At 41.8% G+C, this 23,735-nt stretch overlaps 1 protein-coding gene across 1 annotated transcript in view; it reads left to right on the top strand.

Annotated features, from left to right (window-relative positions):
- The window catches only part of LOC133448823 (calmodulin-binding transcription activator 1-like), a 58,602-nt gene that overhangs the window by 25,598 nt on the left and 9,269 nt on the right, over positions 1-23,735 (top strand). Inside the window, exons 4-14 of the mRNA XM_061727714.1 lie at positions 1,858-1,925; positions 6,818-6,953; positions 9,108-9,179; positions 11,341-11,494; positions 13,676-15,570; positions 16,507-16,633; positions 17,103-17,237; positions 22,331-22,479; positions 22,890-23,074; positions 23,156-23,234; positions 23,313-23,580. Coding sequence (XP_061583698.1) covers positions 1,858-1,925; positions 6,818-6,953; positions 9,108-9,179; positions 11,341-11,494; positions 13,676-15,570; positions 16,507-16,633; positions 17,103-17,237; positions 22,331-22,479; positions 22,890-23,074; positions 23,156-23,234; positions 23,313-23,580 — 3,268 coding nt within the window. The remainder of the gene's footprint in view (positions 1-1,857; positions 1,926-6,817; positions 6,954-9,107; positions 9,180-11,340; positions 11,495-13,675; positions 15,571-16,506; positions 16,634-17,102; positions 17,238-22,330; positions 22,480-22,889; positions 23,075-23,155; positions 23,235-23,312; positions 23,581-23,735) is intronic.

The following is a 23,735-nucleotide window of genomic DNA, read 5'->3' as shown; positions in this document are numbered from 1 at the left end:
AAATTAACTGTGGCCAACTTGATAGTGATAATGATTAAGGGTGTGATAGCAATCCCTCCCACGTGCCCGCATACATATATAAACACTACTATAAATTCAAGAAAAGGCAGTAGGGGGTTGGGACACGAGGATCAAATAGAGGGTACTATAAAAACAATCCAGTTAAGTGCCAACTCCTACCAGCCACTCTCTCTTTTCACCTCTCCCCTCCTTTCCTCCCATCTCGAATCTTTTGTCTGATCAGTGTCGAGCCGGAGTGCTCTCGTGCCAAAATGGGACAAACACCTAAACAAACACACACACTGGATTAGGCAGAAAGAGGGTCTGGAAAGGAGTGCTGATCTGAGAGGGCAGATGAAGGATTGCCAGAGCGTCTTCCTCACTATTGCTTTGTGCCACATTTCAAACACTGATTGTCTTAAGAGAACAATTTACATTTCACACTGTTCCACAGCAAGTGGGTGAGATGGGAGTCGGTGATAGGCAGACAGAGAATACAGTTTGAAAGAAGAATATAAAGGTGAGAAAGTTCACTAAGCAAAGGGAAAAGGCAAAAGTTGCACAAATAACTGAGACGCGGGAAGTGTAATCAGTAGTTTCTTTCTTTTTTTTTTTTTCTTTTTTTTTTTACCTTGTCTGCGCACATATTAATGATTGATACCATGACGGTAGAAACCAAAGGTATATGTATGTGCATTATTACTATATTTAATATATATACATATATATACGCATACATATGCGTACACATACATAAATATACACATGCAAACCCAGTGTTTTTTTTTTTTTGTTTTTTTTTGGGGGGTGGGGTGGGGTGGGGGGGTGACGACATCCACTGCCAATCCAGGAAACAGGAACGCACGGAAACACACGTCAAGCACTGGAAATCTGCAACAAAAAACCACAAACAAAGCACGAAACCGGCACGGAGCCGACCAAAACATGAACAGCAATCGACCCAAATCTTGAGATCTGATCGCAGTCTGAGCTAAGCTAGCGCTACCGCTACCGCTACCTAACCCCAAAAACTACAGAGCAAGCATACATTTCACACTGTTCCACAGCAAGTGGGTGAGATGGGAGTCGGTGATAGGCAGACAGAGAATACAGTTTGAAAGAAGAATCTAAAGGTGAGAAAGTTCACCAAGCAAAGGGAAAAGGCAAAAGTTGCACGAATAACTGAGACGCGGGAAGTGTAATCAGTAGTTTCTTTCAGCTGCGCCTCTGTGTGTCTTTTTCTGATTATGTGTACGGACGTTCTGTTTATGCTGCTCTTGGTAGAATGCACCTGTATGATATAAACTTTCTTTTCCCTTACTAGATTCATATGACTGTGGAATAACAAAAGACACAGTGTAGGGGAGAGATGAGGGCTGAGGAGGAGATGAAAAGAGAGCCAGAGGAATTAAGAATCAAGTTAGGAGCGGGGCTTTATCTGACGGGAAACTGTGAAACTGCAGCGCACAAGAAAACTTTTCCTATCAGTGCACTCTCTCAGCTAGTGTATTAGTCTGCACCCCCTGTGTGCGTGCATGCATGGGTGTGTTTGTGTAGTGCAAGTGTGTGTATTTAGGAGATAGCTTTTCCTCCCCAGTGGAGGGAAACATCAGTGCGTTGGTGAGCGTGATTGGTTGTGGGCCCTGAGGGTCCGTCCTCTGTATCCGCCTCCTGACTGGCTACTGTGTGACCAATCAAGCTCCCAAAACCTCACCCTGGCAATCAGATACTGACACACACTCTATGGGTATCAGCAGGTCATTTGGAAATGCTTCTTATGTTTTATCTCCCGGTGACACACACTGAGTGATACACACACACAAATATAACCTTTCTGTCGTTTCTCTTTCTCTCCAGGAGATCGCTGCATATCTCATCACATTTGAGAAACATGATGAGTGGCTAACCACATCGCCAAAAACCAGGTGAGGACACATAAGATTATGTTTTCGTTGCAAGTTGAGTTGCTTTTGATCATTTTTGAGTCCTTCAGAGTTTTCTGTATCAACAACAAATTCTCTTTGAAGTTCTAAAGGAAACCCATTTTAAACACAAAACAAATCATTATACTCAGGGAGGAAATTATCCAATATTTCTAACATTTTTGTGGTAAAAGTATGTGAACCCCTGAGATTGACAATTCATTTGGAAAAGAAATGAAAATACTGACTGATATTTTATCAAAGGAACAAGCATTTGTCAAAGACTGAACTTCAAATGTTTGTAGAAGTATGTCAAGTGTGAACAAACCTCAAACTCTCCGGCCAGAAAAGATCTCCAAGTTATCTCCAAAGTTCAAGAACTTCACAAGCTAACATTCAAACAGACTGTGTCCAGATGCGGTCAACCAATAAAGATTACTCCAAGTGGAAGGTGTGTTAATTTTCCCTACAGTCACAAAGGAACCCAGTGTCATTTCTAAGCAATGTTTATTAACTTGTTCAATAAATATCAATTCACTGACAACAGAATTGGACAACAATGGTGTTCATTGCAGGGCTGTTAGCAAAAAGCTAAAGGTCATGTGGACGGGCCTGATTGTTTAGTGCATGGGTCAAACGAAAGTAGAACGTTTTGTTGTGCATGAGATGCGTCCGGCAGAAGAACATTTGTACCATTTGCAAAACAGGTTTCTGGTGGCGGTGGCGTCATAGTTTGCTTTGCTGCATCTGGGCGGTTTGCCATCATTGAAAACTTTCTCAACTATACCAGCAGACTATATGATCCTAAATTCAGAAGTTGGGATGAAATGGAAAATGCAAATGAAGCAATGTAGGGATTCTTATATTTACTTTGACTATTATTTATTCGCAGACAGTGAACCCAAGACAGGCGATTGAGGGGAATTTGCATATTTTCTTCTTCGTGCAGATAGAACTGCATAAAGAGCAATCATTCACCAACAACTGTGAGGCATTGCATTTGGAAACTTTTTGTCAAGAGCCACATGACTGAGCTACATTCACAAATGCCACTTAAAACTAAAAGAAGCTTTATATTTGCCTCGTGTCTGATGTCTGAAGATTTCCAAGCATTCCAAGCTACCTCACAGTGGAAGACAACACGACAAATATAAAACGGACCATACAGACTCTTATCAGCAACAAGTCCCAATGCTAGAGTCTCTGATGGTATGGGGTTGTCTCAGTGCCCTTGGCAAAGGTCATTTTCACTTCTGTGACAGCACTATTAATGCACAGATGTGGATATTGTAGACATGCCCATGCATTTTTTAACAAGACAATGCAAAACCAACTCTCATCACATTGTGAAGGCATTACGAGGAAGAGGGAATGGGTATCAGCAATCCTGACCTGTTCCGAGAAGAGAATCTGTGGAGAATTTGTTATTAAGCAAATGCAATGACAGTAGACTGAGACAGAGTAACACCTGAAACTTATCATCGCCTTTAATTTCTTCAGTGCCAGAACACCATTTTTAATTGATTTGAGAAAAAATGGTGACCACGTTGTTTGGAAAGTGGCCTGAAATAAAAAAATGGTACAACTATACTAAGCTGACAGGAATAAAATATGAAATACTTTTGATTCAAACTGTCTGCGAAAAATAAAATTCAAGTAAATTTGATGCATTTTATCACGAAGTGGCTCATGAAATAAGACACCATTGTCTTTATCAAATGAATGTTTTTTTATATGATCAATTAAATGTCCCAAACATAATCCAGTTAAATGTTCTGAAATGAGCGTTAAAAATCCTGAAATGAGAAATTCTTATGAAGAAATATGCAGCTGCTCTTGGTGGAGGATTAGGTTTAAATTTATCCACCTTGATTTGCAGCACTGATCAACAGTTACTGTAAATGTTTAGTTGCAAATATAGCTGAATATACTGTATATTTAAAAAAAAAAAAGTTAATTTGCTTTCTGTCATCTCACACAGATGCTTTATTTTATTGTCTTTATTTACTTTTAAGTGTAAAAAAAAGGAATATTGGAAAATCATATGGGATTTGAAAATGTTGAGGCATCACTGAACAAACACAGTATCACTTAATTAGTCCGCGACTCACATTGGTTTGATCTCAACGGTTTGTGTTTAATTAAAGCTTCAGTGATGTATGTCAATAGTCTCCATCCTGCAAATGACCCATCAACATGTAGAGAAGACTCCAGAACATGGTCGGACTGTAAAGCACCTAGTCAGCTGGAAATGGAGTTTTAATGAATGCAAATGTATCAGGATAGGTTATGTATAATTCAGACATGGGAGGATGGGTGGAGAGTGGGGGCATGTGTATATAAGATGGGGTGTGAAAAGGGACTCACATGCCAAAACTGAATATTCATTGATCTGAAAGAGCCATAAGTAGCTGTTTTCCTAGAGTAGGGAGTGGATATAGCAAGGAAAGGGGGCTGGAAGAAATGGAAAGCAGAATGGGAGACTGGGAAAAGGGCAAGTTGAATTATTGATGGCTCACCTTATTGGCATTTGTTTTAGTTAATACAGATGCAAGTATAGACCGAAAGAAAGAAAAGAGAACAACAACAAATGAACAAGAAGAGAGAAAGAAAAAGTTAAGTTAAGCAAGTGAAGTGGTCACCTTATGGCCCCATTTGTGATTACCGACACTGCTGAAAGCCTGTGGTGATGCCTCCCTGCTCCTATTGTGCCAGCTGAAGGACCCTTCTCAGGAGCAGCCGGAGGCCACCAGCACAGTTTATGTTGAGGATGGATTTCTCATTGATTGGTTGTGCTGCCGAACAGCCTTAGACTCCCAGCAGCAGCAGCAGCAGCAGCAGCAGCAGTCATATCGGGTTTATTGAGCAGCAGTTAGATATAATCCCATTTACACATGACACGAGGCACGATTAGAACAGATTACACGTAATCCCATCAGATGTAAAGGAGCTCAGCAAACGGAGCCAGTTGACATTTGTGTGAATGCTTCTTTTTTTTTTTTTTTGCGTGCATGTAGGTGTGTTTGCATTCATTTGTGCACATGCATTTGTACACTTGCAATACAGAGATAACAATAATGACCTTGATTTCCCCCATTGCTGAAATACTTCATCTGTTTAAAGTACAGATTGTTGCCTCCTCTCTGCCTTTACTTTCTCTAGCTCCTCCTTCTCTCCTCCCTTACCGGACTCACTCACACACACACACACCCACTCTGACTCTTTATCTTTCTGCCCCTCCACCCTCCCCCCCCCCCACACACACACTCACACACACACACACACACACACACACACCTCCTTCTCCACAGCCTCCTCTGTTTTTGCACTGCTACACTCTGGAACGGTTGAAAAGCTTTTTATATCCCACACATCACAGCCTAGTTACAATCAATAGCATTTATGTCTGCTTGAATCACAGGGTTTGTGAGGAACATGGGCAACATCCACGTGCATATGAATCTCTATGCACACACAATAACATACGAACGCATTTGCCACCCACACGCCAGCGCACGTTTGATCTCATCCATCTTCTCCGTAACATAATTAGAATCAGCAGCTCTAAGATGACTCACGCGGCTCGAGACGGAGACTATACTTGGCTTTGATCGGAGGGTGGGGGTCTCCACTCCACTAAGAAACTGGCAGGCTCGCCCCAAAACAGAACAGATTTAAGGTGTCAAAGAAAATCAGCTCAAAGTAAATTCAATTTCACTACACACAGTGTTCTGAGTACACTGTAATCATCTCAGTCTATATAGAGGAGAAGAGAGGAGGTGCAGAACACATGCACATATTTGCTGGCAGCGTTACCTGTCAGCTGCTGCTCACCTGAACTACTCCCAGCTGCCCGATTTTTCTGCAGACGTGAAAAGCGTTCCCGACTGACACCACCACACTCCAACCGTTTCACGCTACCAGAGCTGGCATACGCAGTGCAAAAACCATTCTCATATTTCATTTTGAATGACATGTCCAGAGTTCGCAAGGGGTCGTTCAAAAAGATAATGGCCTGTCTTTGCAGTAACTGGACATGGTGCGGTCTTACATTTTTACAGCCCAGATGAATGATTTTGAATCTGCTGGCAGAAAAAAAAAAAAAGGATAGAGAAGATGTAAAAATGTGGGGGTTTTGTGTGTGTTCGTGTGGGGGTGCGTGTCTGTGTGTGTGTGTGTCATGTTCACATGACCACCTGAGCGAGAGCAGGAGAGAGAGCGAGCATTTGTGAGTATATGTTGGTTTATTGATTGTTAACAGGTCTGTTCTCTCTCTGTTGTCAAGAGATAAGAAAGCCAAAGAAGCATTTTTTTCCTCCTCCAACACACAGAGACACACAGAATCACATACACACCTCTGTCCTAATGTTTCAAAGTGTAATGATTGATTGCTGAGCAGCAGGTTTGACATTGAGCCCAAAGAACGCTCAGCTGCAGGTCCTGCCGTCTCTGATATCACAATTGTATTTCTCTCTTTAAACGTATGGCTCTCGGTGTGTGCCCGCGTTTATGCTTGTGCATATATGTTCACCCCACCAGGTATGGAGCTTAGGGTCCCATGTTCTTGGTGTGAAAATAAATCACCTTACTAAAATATTAACATGTTGGTGCATGAGGTTATGTATGAGAGGGAGGAGGGGGGTGAGACCCACTAATGTGACTGTGGGAGAGAAACACTGACGTCACTGTGAAAAAAAGTAATTGCACTTGTGTGAGTTGAGCAGTGCAGTAGATACTATCTACCATTTCAATTGTAAGCACTAAAGAAAAATCATTCTGCTTGGTTTTCGTGGAGCTGAATGACTATTTCTTTTGTGTAATGAACATTCTGCTGCATCAGCATAACAGTGTGCATCTGCCTGTCTCATCTAGTCTTTTATCTTGTGCCCCGACAGACCTCAAAATGGCTCCATGATCCTCTACAATCGTAAAAAGGTGAAGTACAGGAAGGATGGCTACTGCTGGAAGAAGAGGAAAGACGGGAAGACCACCCGGGAGGATCATATGAAGCTAAAAGTCCAGGGAGTAGAGGTGAGAGGCTGCAGCGGATAAATAAGTCTGTGATCATGTTTGCTGCTGAATATGGTTTCACTGCCGGTCTCGTCCTTAAGTTACCCCCCTTGACTCCGAGAGAAACATTTGTGCAACGCAAATGAACACACAAAACACACACACAACTGGAGCTACAGGCCAATTTGTGGCCTAAAAGCGAGTGGTGCCCCCCTCTCCTCCCCTCCCCTCCCTCTTTCGCTCCGCTGTCTCCCTTCCTCTCTCTTTCTGAAGGATAAGAGTGTGTTTGGCCCGAGGCCAGGAATGATGTCAATGCCTCCTTCAGCAGAACAGAGAGGGGTATCGATCCAGTCTCAAGGCAGCGTCTGTGCGTGTGTGTGAGTGTGTGTGTGTGTGTGTGAGTCACACCAGCCAGCTCGAGAATTGATTATTCAGCAGGAATATACCAGGAGGTGAGAGGAGTGAGCATGCATGTGTCAGAAACAGAAAGAATGAGGTGGGGAGGAGACTGAAGGAGAGACTGCCATGAGGCACATGGATGTTTACAGGAGGCTCAGTGGGTTTGCATTAAAGGTGAGCAGGAAACAGGTGAAAAAGACGCGGGGGAATAAGTGAGATCAAGGATTCTTCTATTATTTACAATCTCACACTCATTCTGATATTCATCCCTTATGCATTTTTGTGCAACACTGCAGTCACGTTCTGATGCAAGCCTCCAACACAGATACACAAAGGAGAGTGTTCTCTCCTTGGTACTTGGTCAGTAATTGTTTGTGTCACCTCTTCCCAGGACCCCTCGAGCAAACAAGTAAGCAGTGTGTAGAGGAGTGGATGCGAATGAGGGACTGAACAGAGACGCGAGATGAGCAGAGGGAGAGAAGGAGGAGGGAGAGAGGCAGGAAGCAGGAGAGAAAAACATAACCCTGGATAGAGAGCTTCATATCGAATGGAAATATATGGAAATGCACTCTGCCTTTGGCAAAACCCACTTTAGATAGAAGGCAGGCTACTTCTGAGAACAGGGGAAATGGTGACAAAATATTAAGTGTGCGCAAGTTTGAATGAGAAGGAAAACAGAACAAGCTTTAAGTGTAAATTACATGCTGCCTGATTGCCGGGTACTTGAGTTTGTGGCAATTCTGTCTATAAAACAGCTAGTTCATATGTGTGCATGTGTGTCTGTTGGGGAAGGAGGAAGAGGGGAGGTGCAAGTCTTGATTTGAAATTTGAAAACATGGCAGTGCTGACCTTGATAGAAGGCTTTTCTGTCATCATTTCTTCCCTCAATCCGTCAAATGCCAGAGCACTCTCTTCATTAAGGCCCGGTGTTTCACCTTAATGTGTTTTGGGTATATATACAGAGCATTTTTCCATAGCACGAAAACACCAGATACTGTCAAGACACGGGAATTTGACTTTTAATGCTTGGTTAGACGCTCCATTTTATCCACTTACTCTCATCATTTTTTTAAGGCCTTGAAAAATCCGATAGACTTTGTTCAGAAACTTGGGTATTGCACTTGTATGAGTATCGAAATATTTCATACTCAGCTCAATATTTCATTCCACATTAAATATTACAGATACTCTGAAGTTGTGCAAAATCTGTACATCAACCAGTGTCATCATTTATTTGTTCTTTTTTTTCACCCCAACTCAAGAACATGAACACACTATGCCTACTGGACGCAGTCCACACTGAAACTACCTGTCCTTATTTTCCTGTCACTGACAGTCCGCATCGGTTCTGTGCTTCGTTTGGATTTTAGGGCTTTTTTTATGGTTCCACTTTACAGTTCTGATCTCTCTTACAGTGTGTATAAGCTGACAACTTTGTAACTTTTTTGAGGATTTAAAGTAGTTTTATGCCCTCTTCTGCAGAAGCAGTGAATTTCGCAGTCTCCTGTGTTGTTTCCATCAACAACAGATTGATGGTATTTTAGAAAAGACATTAGAAAAGAAACCGCGCACACATACATATACACCGTGTTTGCAATTTACTTTCAGCACCGCAATCAATACAACCTAAGTGGGTATAACCTAAGTTCTCCTCTCCCGTTCTCTCCATCACTGTTTTCTCCTCCTCCTCTCCTTTGCAATTGTTGTCTTGCTTCCTTCCTTTTTCTTTTCTTGTTAACCACTGCAATCTCCTCTCCTCTCCTCTCCTCTCTCCAGTGTCTGTATGGCTGCTACGTCCACTCCTCCATCATCCCCACCTTCCATCGTAGATGCTATTGGCTGCTGCAGGTAAGCCCACCGCCCTCTCCCACCTTGCCTTTTTTTTTTTTATCGCACATCTTCACACAGGAAAAAAGGGATTTAGTTTAAATTCATAATTTGTAGAGCAGAGTGGCGGTTTCATTTTTTTTCCAATTTCCACTATTATTAACTATTATTTACTCTATGTAACATTAGGTTTTATTTTACATCATTCACAAAACCGAACAGGTAGAAATGATAAAGTATATTAGTTTTATGGAAAATTTCACCTGTTAGATTTTCAAAACAAAACACAAAGATAAACCACCAACCAGTGATAAAAATCACCATCTTTAAATTAATGAGACACACTACGATTGTTGAAAATACTATCAAAAGACTCAGCTGATCGTAAAACTTAATGTTGTTTGGCTGACGGGAGCATCCTACCTGCACCTATAGAATATACTGGACGAGCACTGAAGGCCTTGTGCAACGGCATACTGTACCATCCAGGGTTAATTAAAATGCTTCATTTACAGAAGCTGAGTGCAGCTTCCAGAGAAACTGTGTTATTTAGCCCTGAACCTCGATACTTTTATCAAGAACTCAGGCGTTTTCTCCCTATGTGGTCTTTTCCAAGAAAAGGCCCTGGAGCAATAAACACACACTCTCATATGCACACACACATGCTCAGGTGTCTCCTGTGTATAAGCCCATGTTGCTTTTCATAAAGATGTTGGACTCACACTGCTGCTCATGTGAGAGACAACAGAGAGCAGCAGCTGTGTGCACGCTACCACACACACACACACACACACACACACACACACACACACACACACACACACACACACACACACACACACACACACACACACACAGATCTCTATCTCTGTTGGCAATTACAGGTTAAGAAGATCTTTTCTGAATTTTTTTTTTTTTTTTTTTCATTGTTACACAGACAGCAAATAATTGATTAAATGCTTTTACATCAAACAACAAGACACCATCCAGTGGTGTGTGACAAAAGCAAAATCAGTGGACCGCCGGCTTGTCGGCTAAACTTCTTTTCTTCAGTGAACAGGCTTTGTATTGTGTTTGTTTGCTTTGGATGTGTTGCCTCTGAGTTTAGATCTTGTTATGTTTTCAAAATCTCACTAATTCTTAATAGTTTATTCCCTCCAACATCTCCTACCCACACTTAAGGATTGGCCACACGTTGTCATCATTCTTATATGACACGTTGCATGGTCTTGGACATGTCTGAATAAATTTAAACTGCCTCTATCTTTCACTTTTGTTTATTTGAAAGAAAATATTGAATTCCCACATTCAATATATGAAAATGTATGCATATGTATGTAGTTGTTGTTAGAATTCCTCGCATAAATTATCACATGCGATGTGCAAGCCAATTTTGTAAATGTAAATATTGTGCCCTTTTGCGTTATAGTTCCTTTCCCACCATGCCTGAATAGTCAAAATCTTACGGTCTAAAGTCATGAGGGGACATTTGACTGGCTTTATCTGTAATGTGTCATTTTCTGCTCTCTGCGCAGATACCAAAACACATCAGTGAATATGATCATAAATCAGCCCATGAAAGACGTTGCGTCGCACAGTGTGATTTTTGTAGCAGCACACCGTGCTATCCTCTTTTGGACAGAAAACAGTTCCACCTCAGCAGGTCCACCCCTAACCTGAGTGTGTCTACTGAATCTTTTATCAAGAAGAAGCTCTCTCTCACACACACACACACGCGCACACAAACACGTACACAAGGCACTTGTTGAATCATTCATGGGATAGAAATTCCATAGGTCTGAATGTGACCTGCGGTATTGTGAGATCTGCTCTCTTTTCGTTACTCTCATTCTCTCTCTTTCCGTATATATCCTATATAACACACATACACACAAACAGGCGTGTAGACACTGCAGCGTGAGAGTAAGTGATGAGTAGGCTCAAGCTGTTAAATCTTTTATGGGCAGGTGAAAGAACCTTATCTGACACGCTATGTCTGACCTCCTCCTTGTCCTCCACTTTCTCTTCTACTTTCCTTCCCCATTTCCTCTCCCTCTGGTCCCCTTTGTAAATAGACCTTTTTTTTTGTTTGCACATACACATCAATGAATTACTGAATGATTACAGTGTTAAAATAACCCCACATTGCACCCATGTTTGTGTCCGTGTCCTTGTGCTGTAGAACCCAGACATCGTACTGGTGCACTACCTGAATGTACCGGCAGTGGACGACAGTGGGAAGCCATGTGGTCCTGTCCTCTGCTCCATCAACACAGACAGGAAGGAATGGGCCAAGTGGAGCAAGGAGGAGCTCATTGGGCAACTCAAACCTATGTGTAAGTCATCCTACTCAAGTATTTACCCCCTCGCTCTCCAACTCTCACATTTCCAACTGCTATACTTTTCCACCTCGGAAAATATAAAGACAATTGTCGTGTAGTAAGGAAGCCCTTTGCCACTCTACAGGGTGTTCAAAGATCAGAGAATCATCACCTATTCAACATGGGTGTTTTTTTTTCTTTAAATAATGTATTAATCCCTATTTATTCGTAATTTGAAATATAATATGATGGTACGAGGCACTAAATTATGTTTATTGTATGCAGAAGACATTGCAACATTGCAACATGACACTATAAAGCAGATCAGCAGATATAAAGCAGAGTTCTAAAGATACCTATATCATGAAAAAAGTCATCTGTCTCTTGTACATTATAAATGTAAGAATTTGCCACTAAAAAACAATTGTATTATTAGAGTAAAAGAAGAAGTTGGTAGGGGAGGAAGATTGGTAAGGGTTCCTTTGAATATGCTGCTTTGTCCGGTGAAGCAACATTTTTTGCAAAAATGGCAGTTATATTTCTGTTTTTGTCAATAACTTTTCTTAAATGGATTGAGTTCAATCCATTTACGTTTTTCAGTCCAGCACAGGACTGAAGCATTTACAGTCGAGTCTTTTTCTTTTCTGGAGACTTTCCACTGACAAATGTTGCATTTTCATGGGCTTTTTTTTTTAAACTCCAAACTCTACAAAGCTCTTTACAACGTAAACATCTCTTCATCAGGTCACGCTAACAGAGCACTTTTAATTTTTTACAGTATGGAGCATTTTATTTCTCCTCTAATGCGCTGATCAACTTTTCAGAGAACAAGTAACTGCTTTTTAATTAACTACATGTGTCATGGCATTAGATGGTGAAATATTTTTTTATATTTAATTGTTTCATGAAATATATAATAATATATCAAAACCATAAGATTTAAATAAATAGTTAATGGTTCCAACCTCACTTTTTTCTGTTTCTCATAACTTTAAAAATCACTAAATCAATTAATTCAATGGGGATTCTTTTGCAGGTTATTCCTTAAGGAGAACAATACCAGCTGCAAACCAACGGATTAAAGATCAAATTTGAGTTATTCTATATTCTAAATGCAGTACTTCTACTTTAAACACTATAATACTTTTGTACAGAGCCAAGTTTAAAAATTAACCTCAAAGTAATTTTTCTTTTTACAAACAGTCTGGAGCGATTCCCTGAATTATTGAAAGGAGACAACAGGTGCTAACAGACGAAAATATGATCGTTTCTGATATATTCACTTTAACACAAACACACCCTGATATGTTTATGAATGTAAAACTAAGCCAATAACCCAAAAGAATACTTTCCAAAAGCCTAAATGTTCAAATTTAAATAATACATTTTATTAAATATTCTCTTTGTCAACACGGGATGGTAAAATCATATCACGAAGAAGCAACATTGTGGATGACCAAACTGAAAAAAGCTACAGTGTCAAAGGACATTTACTTCAAATCCCTTCAGCCAGACTTACTACAGATGCACAGTGTGGTTCTCATTTTTGATGACTCCGACAGTCGACGCCATGCTGCCACCTACAGGAACACGCAAACTGCTACCGAGAAAAGGAACATTTAAGGAAAGGAGACAGAAGGTGTCTGAAATATCTAGCATGTATTATTCATAAATCAGCATCAGGGATTAGAGAAAGCTTGTACACAAACTAACTCACACACACACTTATGCAATCTCAACCCTGTTTTGATAAACTTTTGAAGGGCAGATAAGGACATCTGCCTAAGACCAAGTGGCTTGTTCATAAGCATTACATTTCTGCATATAAATCTTTTAACATGTGCTAACTTTTTCACACAACCTTCACTTGTTGTTTTTTTCTAAGCACCTGCAGCTTGACTGATGACTTATTTAGACTGTTGTTTGGAGAAGGTGTGTGTAGCTATTATAGTCAAAAAAGAAACTACCAAATCTTGAGAACTTAAATCAAGAAATCTACCTTTTTTCCTTTGTTTATTTAAATGTTTTAAACATTTGGGCATGTGTAGCACTTATGACAGAGTACTCATGAACTTGTTTTAGTGCAGATTTTGAACAGCAGAGGGTGCTACTACACGCCATAATACCCACAATGTTGCCCTGGGAAAGTGATCACCTTGAGCACCGCTTACTCAGTTGTCATGTTTCTTTTATCAGGTGCCGGCAGCAGCCTGCATCAGAAATGTTCCAGTGTCAAGCAGCGCATCATCTCATCCAAGCAGGAGTCAGGAGCAGCAGCAGTTGGGGGGACGACTGTAGGAACCAGCGTAGCAGCGGGCCAGAGAGCAGAGGAAGCAGATGGCACAGAGGTTCAGAACAGTGATGTATCAGAGGGTCAGACAGAGTCCAGTCCCGCGGGGGGCAGGAGCAGAGCAGGTGGGGGAGAGAGGAGGAATGGCAGGATAACCAAACCCTCCTTACTCCCCCAGAGCAGCATGGAGGTGTCTTCGTCTACCTCCACCAACCAAGTGGAGGTGCCTGACACCACCCAGAGCTCCCCATTGTCAATAACCAGCGACATGGCTGACAGTCCTGCTCTTGCTATGGGGGCAGGATTATCACAAAGCACCGCTGTGTTTATGTCTGAGGTCACCACACTGACTGGGGATTCGGTTTACTCTGCTGGCCACACCCACCTGCTAGCATCCACCCACGAAAGTACCACCACTGGTATTCTGTTAGCTGTTGCCCCTGACAACCAGAGGTTTGCATCATTTCCTGGAGGGGTAGGCTTAGGAGAGGGAGGGGAGTTGGTTCTGTCAAGCTCTTTAGACACTGGTGGAGGAGTTAGCCTTCCTGAAACCACCATGACCTTTGACCCTGATTGCTTCCTCAACAATCCCAAGCAGGGTCAGACGTACGGAGGAGGTGGAGGGAAGACCGATGGCTGTAACGGGGATGACGGCGGGCTCCACTGTTCTTCAAACGGCTTCGTCTACAACCCAGCTCTTGTGAACAACATCAAAACAGAAGCTTCGTCGCTGGAGCCGCCACTCGTCACCCAGAGTAGCTACGTGGGAGAGGGAACCGGCCTCAGCCCCAGCACCACCCTAGAGCAGATGGACTTCAGCGCTGTCATGTCGTCAGCCTGCGTCCCGAGTCTTACCCAGCCAGCACACCACCCTTCCCCGGGCCTCTTCCTCCAGGCGTCCCCCCAGACGAGCCAGCCCCCTCAGCTGCAGACCAACGGTACGAAGGCAACCCAGGAGAACGGAGAGTCCCAGGCCTACATGGGCCTAACATCAGTGACAGCAGACTCACCAGTCGCCAACGGAGACCCGCATACACACCTCCCAGCCAAAACAGACCAGCAGGCCCTCCGCGTAAGAAACGGAAAAGCGGTGGGCTCTTTCCCCCTGACAACACAAGACACTTCCGTCGACCAGCCGGGCAGCAGGGCACTTCCAGACGTGGGAGTCTTAGACAAACCCACTGAAAATGGTGGAAACTCGCTACTTAAGTCTGGGGATCCTCATGATACCTATACGAGTGTTGAGACCGAACATTACCTCCAGCCCACAGATGACACCGAAGGGGGAGAGGAGGGTGGAGGGGCTGGAGGAGGAGGAGGAGGAGGACCAGGAGGAGGAGGAGGAGGAGCAGGAGGAGCAGAAAATGAAATTCTTTGCAATGGTGTGAGCCTCTCAGGGGCCAGCGGTTCAGTGGTAGCCAGTCCTCAGTCAATGGCAGCGGGTACAAACATCGAGGGGGCGCTCTACAGCTCCCCACTCCCTCAGCAGGGTGGGGGGGTGTCAGCTCAAACAGCTGGGGCAGGAGCAGCTATCAGCCTAGAAGGATTTGAAGCTTCATTTGGCAGCCAATTCTCAGATCTCATCAATGATTTCATCTCAGTTGAGGGGTCTGGGGGTGGCGTTGGGGCAGCAGTCTCTGGGGTCCTGATGCCCCAGGAAGGGGCAGCGGGGGAGGAGCAGGGTACTGGAGCCGGCCAACTGCAGAGCTCTGAGGTGGAGCAGGGAGCGCTGGGACTGCTCCAGGAGGCTGGGAGGTTGTTTGGTGTGACAGACTACTCCCCGGAGTGGTCTTATCCAGAGGTTAGTAAGCCCTGCATGTTATCATTATTTATTCATCACTACTCCCCACAGCAGAATTAGTTCTCGCACCACATGATTGACGGTAGCTTGTACTGATGTTAAGTGTTGAAATCTCACTCAATGTAGTTTGCGCCGGCAGCTTGGTTACAGTATGTGGTCATTAGGGATATTTCAGACTCAGCTGATTGGCTTTTAATGAAATATCAATATTTCACAGATTCCTCCTTGGTGGCCTCATTAATTTACCCATGTACCACTTCTAATAGCTTGGGCAGCAGTTCTGTCATTCAATTATGAACGTTGCATGGGAACATGGCATCTTACTGCCATCATCTCAACAAAACAGAGTAACATAAGAATTGTGTTAATTCAATTTAGTTTTTGTTTTCTGCAGCCTTGTTGCTGTACTATCCTTTACCATTATCTTCTTTGGCTATGATCATGTTTTCAGTTTTACTGGTGTCAACATGTGACCTTGTGAATCTGATATTTCAGAATTCTTTGCCACACAACCTCAAAGAGATGCCAACGGCCCTTGTGGAGTCAATGATTAGACATCTTTGTGATTGATAAAATAGTGACCACTTAATAAATGATACAATGTCATCTGATGTAAATATTTTTACAACAGAAAACCAATATTTAGCCCTATGTTTCATTTGTGCATGTCTCAGCCACAGATGGAATGTTGATGATAAATATTTGCATTATTTTTGGTGAGCACTCACACACTTACACATATGAGAGAGCGTAACGTTAAAAACAAAAAGATATCTTCACAAACTTATAGCTGTCATGATAGGAGTACATTGTTGTATGTATGCACAGCTTTTTCTCATTCTTACACTTTTGGCTCCCTTAATCAAAACTCGTAATAGTGTTTTACAGCTGTGACATTGTTTGTTGATAGAGCAAAGCCTTTATTTGTGTTCACAGGGTGGAGTGAAGGTGTTGATTACTGGTCCATGGTTGGAGTCGAGCAGTGAATACAGCTGTCTCTTTGACCACATTAGTGTCCCCGCTGCCCTTATCCAGCCCGGTGTGCTGCGCTGCTACTGCCCAGGTATCATATCTGTATATGAACGGACTCTCAGACTAACACACACAGTTTAAATGTTAAATCACATCCCAACCATTACTCCCAATGGGGTTTCTATATTTTTGATTTCTATATTTTTGTCTTAAAAAATCATGATGTATTTTGTATACATTATGCACACACATTACAGGGAGATGCTGTCTGTTTTTTTATGAGATGATTAAGAAAATGCATTGATGCACAATGCACTCAGTTCTGTTTAGAAATGAATTTAATATGGCAAAGCAATAGACACGTGAACGATACCCTGCTTTGTGATTTGGCTAAACCTCAAGGTAACACTAATATTCACAGTTTATTATTTTGGTAATACCCTTCTCTGAAATTGTTATTGTTATTTGACTTTCTCCTTCAACGATATATGGATCTAACATACACTTTCTACACAAAGAGACTACCACACACTTATCCCCTGATCTCTGTCTCTGTTCAGCCCATGACACAGGACTAGTGATGCTGCAGGTAGCCATGGGTGGCGAGGTCATCTCTTCTTCAGTAGTTTTTGAATATAAAGCTCGCGACCTCCCTGCCCTGCCATCTTCCCAACATGACTGGCTGTCCCTAGATGGTGAGAGCAATTATTTGTGTATTGACCAAACAATAGTGTGACTGACAATCAAAAGCACATTTCAGATATAGACTCCTTTTCATTAATCTAAACATGTCAGCTTTGCTTTTGAATGACAACCCTAATCACATTTCCATTAAAATTGTGAAAGCAATGTTACAAAGTAGCTATATGCTTTTTTTCCACAATGATGTGTTTTTGTAGTTGCATTCTTGGTAAGGTGATGTTGATCCTATTTTGACATATGATTTTTTTTTTAAAAGCCATACAAAGCATGTCATTATATAAAAAGCAAGCACCACTGCCTGTAATGCGCTGCTGAACTGTCCAGGGTTCACTCCTGCCTTTTGTCCAAAGAGAGCTGAAATAGACTCCAGCAGACCTCCATGACACTGAATTGGAAAACACCACTTTTCAGCTTTACAATATGATAGTTTTTGGTGTTATAATTATTATGATTATTATTATTATTAGATGCAGTTCATGGGGATTTATTTTCACAATGCCTGAGCCAATTAACAGAGAAAAAAAATGTAAACACCTGTAGACTTCATGGAGCCTACTATCAATGGAGGCAATCTAGGTGAAATGAAGAGTAATGCTTTTTTAAAGCAGCTATGCTTTTAACTCCATGGGCCCGATTTACTAAGATCCTAAATAAAGAGTACTAAATTGCGTGTGCACTGAAAAAGTTTGCGCGTGCTGTTGTGTGTTTTGCGGGTGATCAACTAAGATTGCGTGCGCAATTGATAACAGGTGCAAACCTCAGTATTTAAATGAGGTGTTGCGCGTCTTACGGTTTGCGGCGCAAACTTTGCGCCATGGAGAATGGATGGAAAGCAGGATAAAGTCGCAAGCGCAAAATGAAATTTGACGAGTTGGAGTTATAGAGATATTAGTGGAAGAGGCAAATTGTTGTATTCAGCACCCCTGCCGTGAAAAGCACCCCCTCGTATATTCAATGATAAGTAGACCAAGAAAAAAAACAACACACTGACACTTCAATATATTTATATATACACACTCACACAAACACATACTTAGGAGTTTATATTATATATATTTACAAATATTATGGAAGACAACACAGTAAGCAGGCTATTAATTAATGACATCAATAACCATTTACCCGATTTTTTTTTTTTTACCCGAATCCATGAGCGCATTTAAACATGAATCATTAACACAAAACTGGACGCTAAACAGAACATGGACAACAGAACATGAACAGAACACGGAATGAGAATATCATTTTTGTCAGACGAGGGGGTGCTTTTCACGGCAGGGGTGCTGAATACTGCACAACACCGGGGTATGACTGCAGAACAAGTATAGGCGCACAATGAGAAACACTTTTTTCTCCATGAAAACACGTGATTTATTTATTATCACAAATACAAAAAATGAATGTGCCTCCTGTGGCAACCTTTTGCTGAATAATACTCGATTTAACATTCAAATAAAATATTTCTCCTTTTGCATGTGGAGATTAGCACCTTCCTTTCGAACGTATTAAATACAGACGCAATCACAATCCACGCAAAAACTTTCAGGCTTGGTAAATCTCATTGCGCGTGGTAAATGGACCAATTTGCATCTTTCCCTCCCAGTATTTAGCAATTTCTGGCGGGTACGCCCCATATTGATTATTCATCAGGGCAAAAGTACTAAATGAATAGCGTGTGCTATTTTTCGCATTTGAGAGACGCAGTCCTCTTTGCACGCTGTTAGTAGATCAGCTGGCACTTTGGTTTGCGGGTGCTGTCAAGTTTGCACACGTTTTTACACACGCAAACCTTTAGTAAATCGGGCCCCAAGTGTAATAAAACCTTTGTATCAATGATTCCTTTTTTACACCACTTCTAACACCAAACTTAATAGTAAATGCAAAATAACAATATTTTCAAATGTTTCTTTTACTCAGATGCTTGTACTGCATATGTATGTCCCTTGGTGTCGTGAGTGTGAATGAGTGAAGCGGTGAGGACAAAAGTATCAGATCTGAAAGGAGCTTTATTTTTATGTGATAGTTATTTAATAAAGAAGATCAGATGTAAAAGGAAAAAAACATTTATACATAATTTATACATAATCAATTCACAATTTTGTCATTGAAAATACATTTTACATTACATTTGAAGAGCTAAAAGAATATGTTGCTGTGTGCTGCTGTCAATTATCTGGTCTTTTTTTCTTTTCTTTATTAGATGTTTTTAGTCACAAATGCTTTTGTCAGTGCTATGCCTTTGATTTTTGACATAAGTGTGTTTTTTTTCTATTGTCCTTTTCTGCCTGCATGAAATAAGGTTGAAGAATACCCAGTATCAGTCATTTTTTAGTGAATTTAAGTCAGAAACACGCTGTAAGGCGTTATTGGATAATTCGTCCGTCTTTCAGGTTATTCTTGAGGGGGGCACAAATGTCTGCACTGCTCGGAGGTCACGTCTGTGTATAAATATATCTTGTGATGTAATAGCAGCCTGGAAACACATGGGTCTCATTGGCGTGGCATGTCCTGGGTTACTCCGCGTTCGCCTCCGTCTGTGTTGCGCAATGCGGCAATGCGGCTCTTCAGTCACAACAGGCAGGCTGGTTGCTAGAATGAAGGGCAAGGACATAAAGACATCACCTCGATCCATTTGACAGTCAAAATGTTGCCTGCAGTGTACTGAGCCATCTCGCGGGTGATAAATGGCTCATGCTGGTTCCGTCTTTGACTTTCAGCCAGGATGATGATGATGAGACGTGTTCATGCGCTCTGGCTGTTTCTCGCTCAAGCCCTTTTGTTTTGGCCTCATATATGAGGGAGCAAACGCTGCTTGCAGGGGGGGACAATAGAGTTAAAACATTTGTTATGAAACACGCGTCAGCATACAACATTGCCTCGTGCCTGATTTCAGCTCGTGTGCAGTCAGTTGTGCAGATGACGACCGAGTCTCCTGCAGCTCAAAGAGTGGCGGGCGGATTTGAAGCGCGGCTCCCCCTCGCACACAACGTGGAGAGACTGCTCGCTATCTCTCTCTCCCTCCCTCTCTTATTTGTGTTTTGCGCGGTTGGAGTAGCGATATGTGAGTCGCACACGCCTCAAACTAACGGATGTTTAGCAGAAGCGGGAACAAGAACAAAGAGAGCAGCACATAAAGAGACACGCTGTTGTGGGTTCGTAACACTTTTTTTTTTTGTAACAGACAGGAGTTTCCTTAACGCGCTCTTTTGTTGGCGTTGAGTAGTGTGTGTGTGTGTGTGTGTGTGTGTGTGTGTGTGTGTGTGTGTGTGTGTGTGTGTGTGTGTGTGTGTGTGTGTGTGTGTGTGTGTGTGTGTGTGTGTGTGCGTTATTTGCACTAGCATTAAGCTTCCCCCCCTCCCCCATATTACTGTAGATGGACATGCGTGGCTGCTAAAAATCCAGCAGATTCCAAGTTTCTTTCACAATGTTTGCGATACATGTGGTGCGCTGATGATCTGTTTCAGACAATGGACGGAAAAGCCACATGTGATCACTTTTATATGGTGGATTGTTACACCGAAATACACATTGGAGCATCCTTGGATGTGATGATGAGGCTCGTGTGGTGTTTAGTGGTCGGCCTGTCCAGTTTCAGCACCACGGACAGTTCCTGTGAGCTGTCCATGGTGCTGACGGCCCAGACACATGTGAGGAGACACAGGGCTGCAGGGGCAGCACAACAAACTTTGTTGTAAAGGTTTACGGCTGGATGTGTTTATGTTTACTATTGCACTGTTATAGTATTTTAATGTACTTGTCTCAGTTTGAACCTATAGTAATTTGAGAATTGCCTGTTAGGTTTAGATTGTAGCAGTGAGAACTGATTTTAAAACTTTTATTTCAAAATTAACTAACATTTTGTGTTAAGTGTTAATTAATTATAAAGTAAGTGCTACAACAGGGTTATATTGTGTAGCATTGTTGTTGGTAAAATTGTTGGTACAGTTGCTAACTTACAGCTGCAAGTTTGTCTTACTTTTTTGTTGGTTTCTTTGCAGTTGAAATATGATAATCATTGAAGGGAAAACAAAGTTGGCCAGAAAATCCCAGTGTACTTAGTTCATCTATAGGTGTGAAAACTTTGAAAAGGAGTTGAACTTGCATGAGGAAAATGTGTACTCTGATGACTGATTAGGGATACTGCCAGAGTAGTCATTTATAATTCGTATTATTCATATTGCTTTAAAAATCTCTTCCTTAACTCCCCAATCTATACTTCTCTCCCAATAAAAAATAAATAGAAATAAAATAAAATATCACTGAATTTATTTCCAAAGTTAATAAGCACCAAAATTGAACGGTCAGATAAATGAATACATTATGTATATAATAAGAAAAAAAATGAAAAAAGATACACATGCCTTGTTCATGAAAATCAGCATGGTGGCTTTTTTATGATCTGCAGACTGTCAGACAGGGCATCTGAGGCCTCTTTAGTGATGGTAATTAGCATTACCTTGTACCAGATAACACCATCTGCACTACTCAATATAACTGTTATTAAAATGGGTGGGCCATTGCGGAACGAGAAATCCTGTGTGTATGGTTTTGTTTTAATTTGCAATGATGAAAACAGGTGTTTGCAACTGTTGAGCAGCTACTAAGTCAGCTGAGCTGTGTTATGATAAAAAGAGAGGTGCCTGACCCTTTGTGTCACTTATGGCACTACCTTCTCTGTTGAGACTGTGTGCTGCAGAAGGCTAGAAGAAAAATAGTGAAATGAGAGGAGAGAGAAAACCAGAAAACTGAGGGAGCAGCAGGTGGGATGACATAATGTGCAATGCAGCAAAACTGCAGCAGTGCTGAAACAAAGGGTCACAACAACACAGCCAGGCCACAGGGATAAAATGTACTTTTGCATAATTGTGTTTTTATTCAGAAATTGTATGCGCTTATTTTTTCCCACACTGTGCTTCCAATTTAAATTTTTTTATGTATTTTTTTATTCCAACTATATTCTCCAATACCAGGCTCCTCAGTTAAGCTTCTCATTTCAAGCATCTCTATGTAGGATTTACTGAAACATGGTGCAGTGGAGAACCAGATGATGAATGCAGCTTCACACTTCTCACCTGTCTTTCTGTAGATACTCAGTTCAGGATGTCCATCTTGGAGCGTTTGGAGCAGATGGAGCAGAGGATGGCTGAGATAACCAATCAGAACCCTGGCCCAGATGCCATAGCAACCAAGGGTGGAGGAGTAGAAAGGGGAGGAGCTGCTGACCAGAATTCTCAAGTAAGGCAGTTACTCAGTTTTATTTTTCCTTTACAGCCATATAATTAAAGCTTGTTCGGGACAGCAGCACAGTCAAACACATGAAACTAAAAATCAAACAGTTAAAAAATGGATAAATACATTCAGTCAATTTTTCTTGATTTCAGTGCATGTTTTCCTAAAAAAACATTCTGATCATCTAATGACAGGCTTTCAAGACAACATTCGCTGCTGAGCTGTTGTATTTAATTTCTTTGTAATACAGATGTGTCATAAGATTGGTTCAGTGAAGCTGTTAGGTGTACGACTTTTATTGAATGTGACATGTTGATATACTTGTTTGACAATCAAAATCACAATTTATTAAAGCTCTGGAAAAGAAAATGTCCCAAGATTTACACTGTGTACCCTTTACTTTTATTATCATCTAGATCTGTCCTGATCAGGGTACATTTGAGGGTCGTGTAGTGGTGGTGTGTGAGAAAATGATGTCTCAGTCCTGCTGGGCGTCTTCTAATCAGCTCGTCCATAGTAAAAACTCAAGAGGAATGACCTTACTGCACCTGGCTGCAGCTCAGGGCTATGCAGGGCTCATCCAGACTCTCATTCGCTGGCGGTGAGCAACATACAAATGCAACATATGTTTGTGAAGTCACAAACTGAGCCAAAAATTTCAGTTTTGTTGTCTTGTCTGCAGCACAAAACATGCTGACAGTATTGATCTTGAGCTAGAAGTGGATCCCCTCAATGTTGACCACTTCTCCTGCACTCCACTTGTAAGTAATCATGACTTCAACCTAGTTGTGTTTTGTCTATCTGTTTGTTTTTGTTATTGTTCTCTTTGTCCTCCACAGATGTGGGCATGTGCTCTGGGTCATACTGAGGCAGCGCTGGTGCTTTACCAGTGGGACCCAAGAGCTCTCGCTATTCCTGATTCACTGGGACGCCTGCCGTTGAACATTGCGCGATCCCGGGGCCACACTCGACTGGCTGATCTCTTGGAACAGCTGCAGCAGAGTCCTCAAACTCAGGCCCAACCTGTAGACACTTGGATGAGCGCATGGAAAGGAGGGTCACAGACCAATGGAATAAGCAACAGTCCCAGCCCAAATCCAAACTCAGGTATAAAAACGTGCTCTTTTGTGGTTTATTATCAGCAGGCAATATGCTTAGAGTTAGTTCTTCATTTACCTTCAGTATATAAACTGATATCTGCAATTTTACATGCAGATGTTTTTAAGTATTGACTGAACCTATGACCCCCCGAACCAGAACTA

This window comes from Cololabis saira, chromosome 8 (genome assembly GCF_033807715.1).
Source record: "Cololabis saira isolate AMF1-May2022 chromosome 8, fColSai1.1, whole genome shotgun sequence".
NCBI classification, from domain to species: domain Eukaryota; kingdom Metazoa; phylum Chordata; class Actinopteri; order Beloniformes; family Belonidae; genus Cololabis; species Cololabis saira.
Note: the sequence above shows the minus strand (reverse complement) of the source record. Positions and strands in the feature narration are given on the sequence as shown.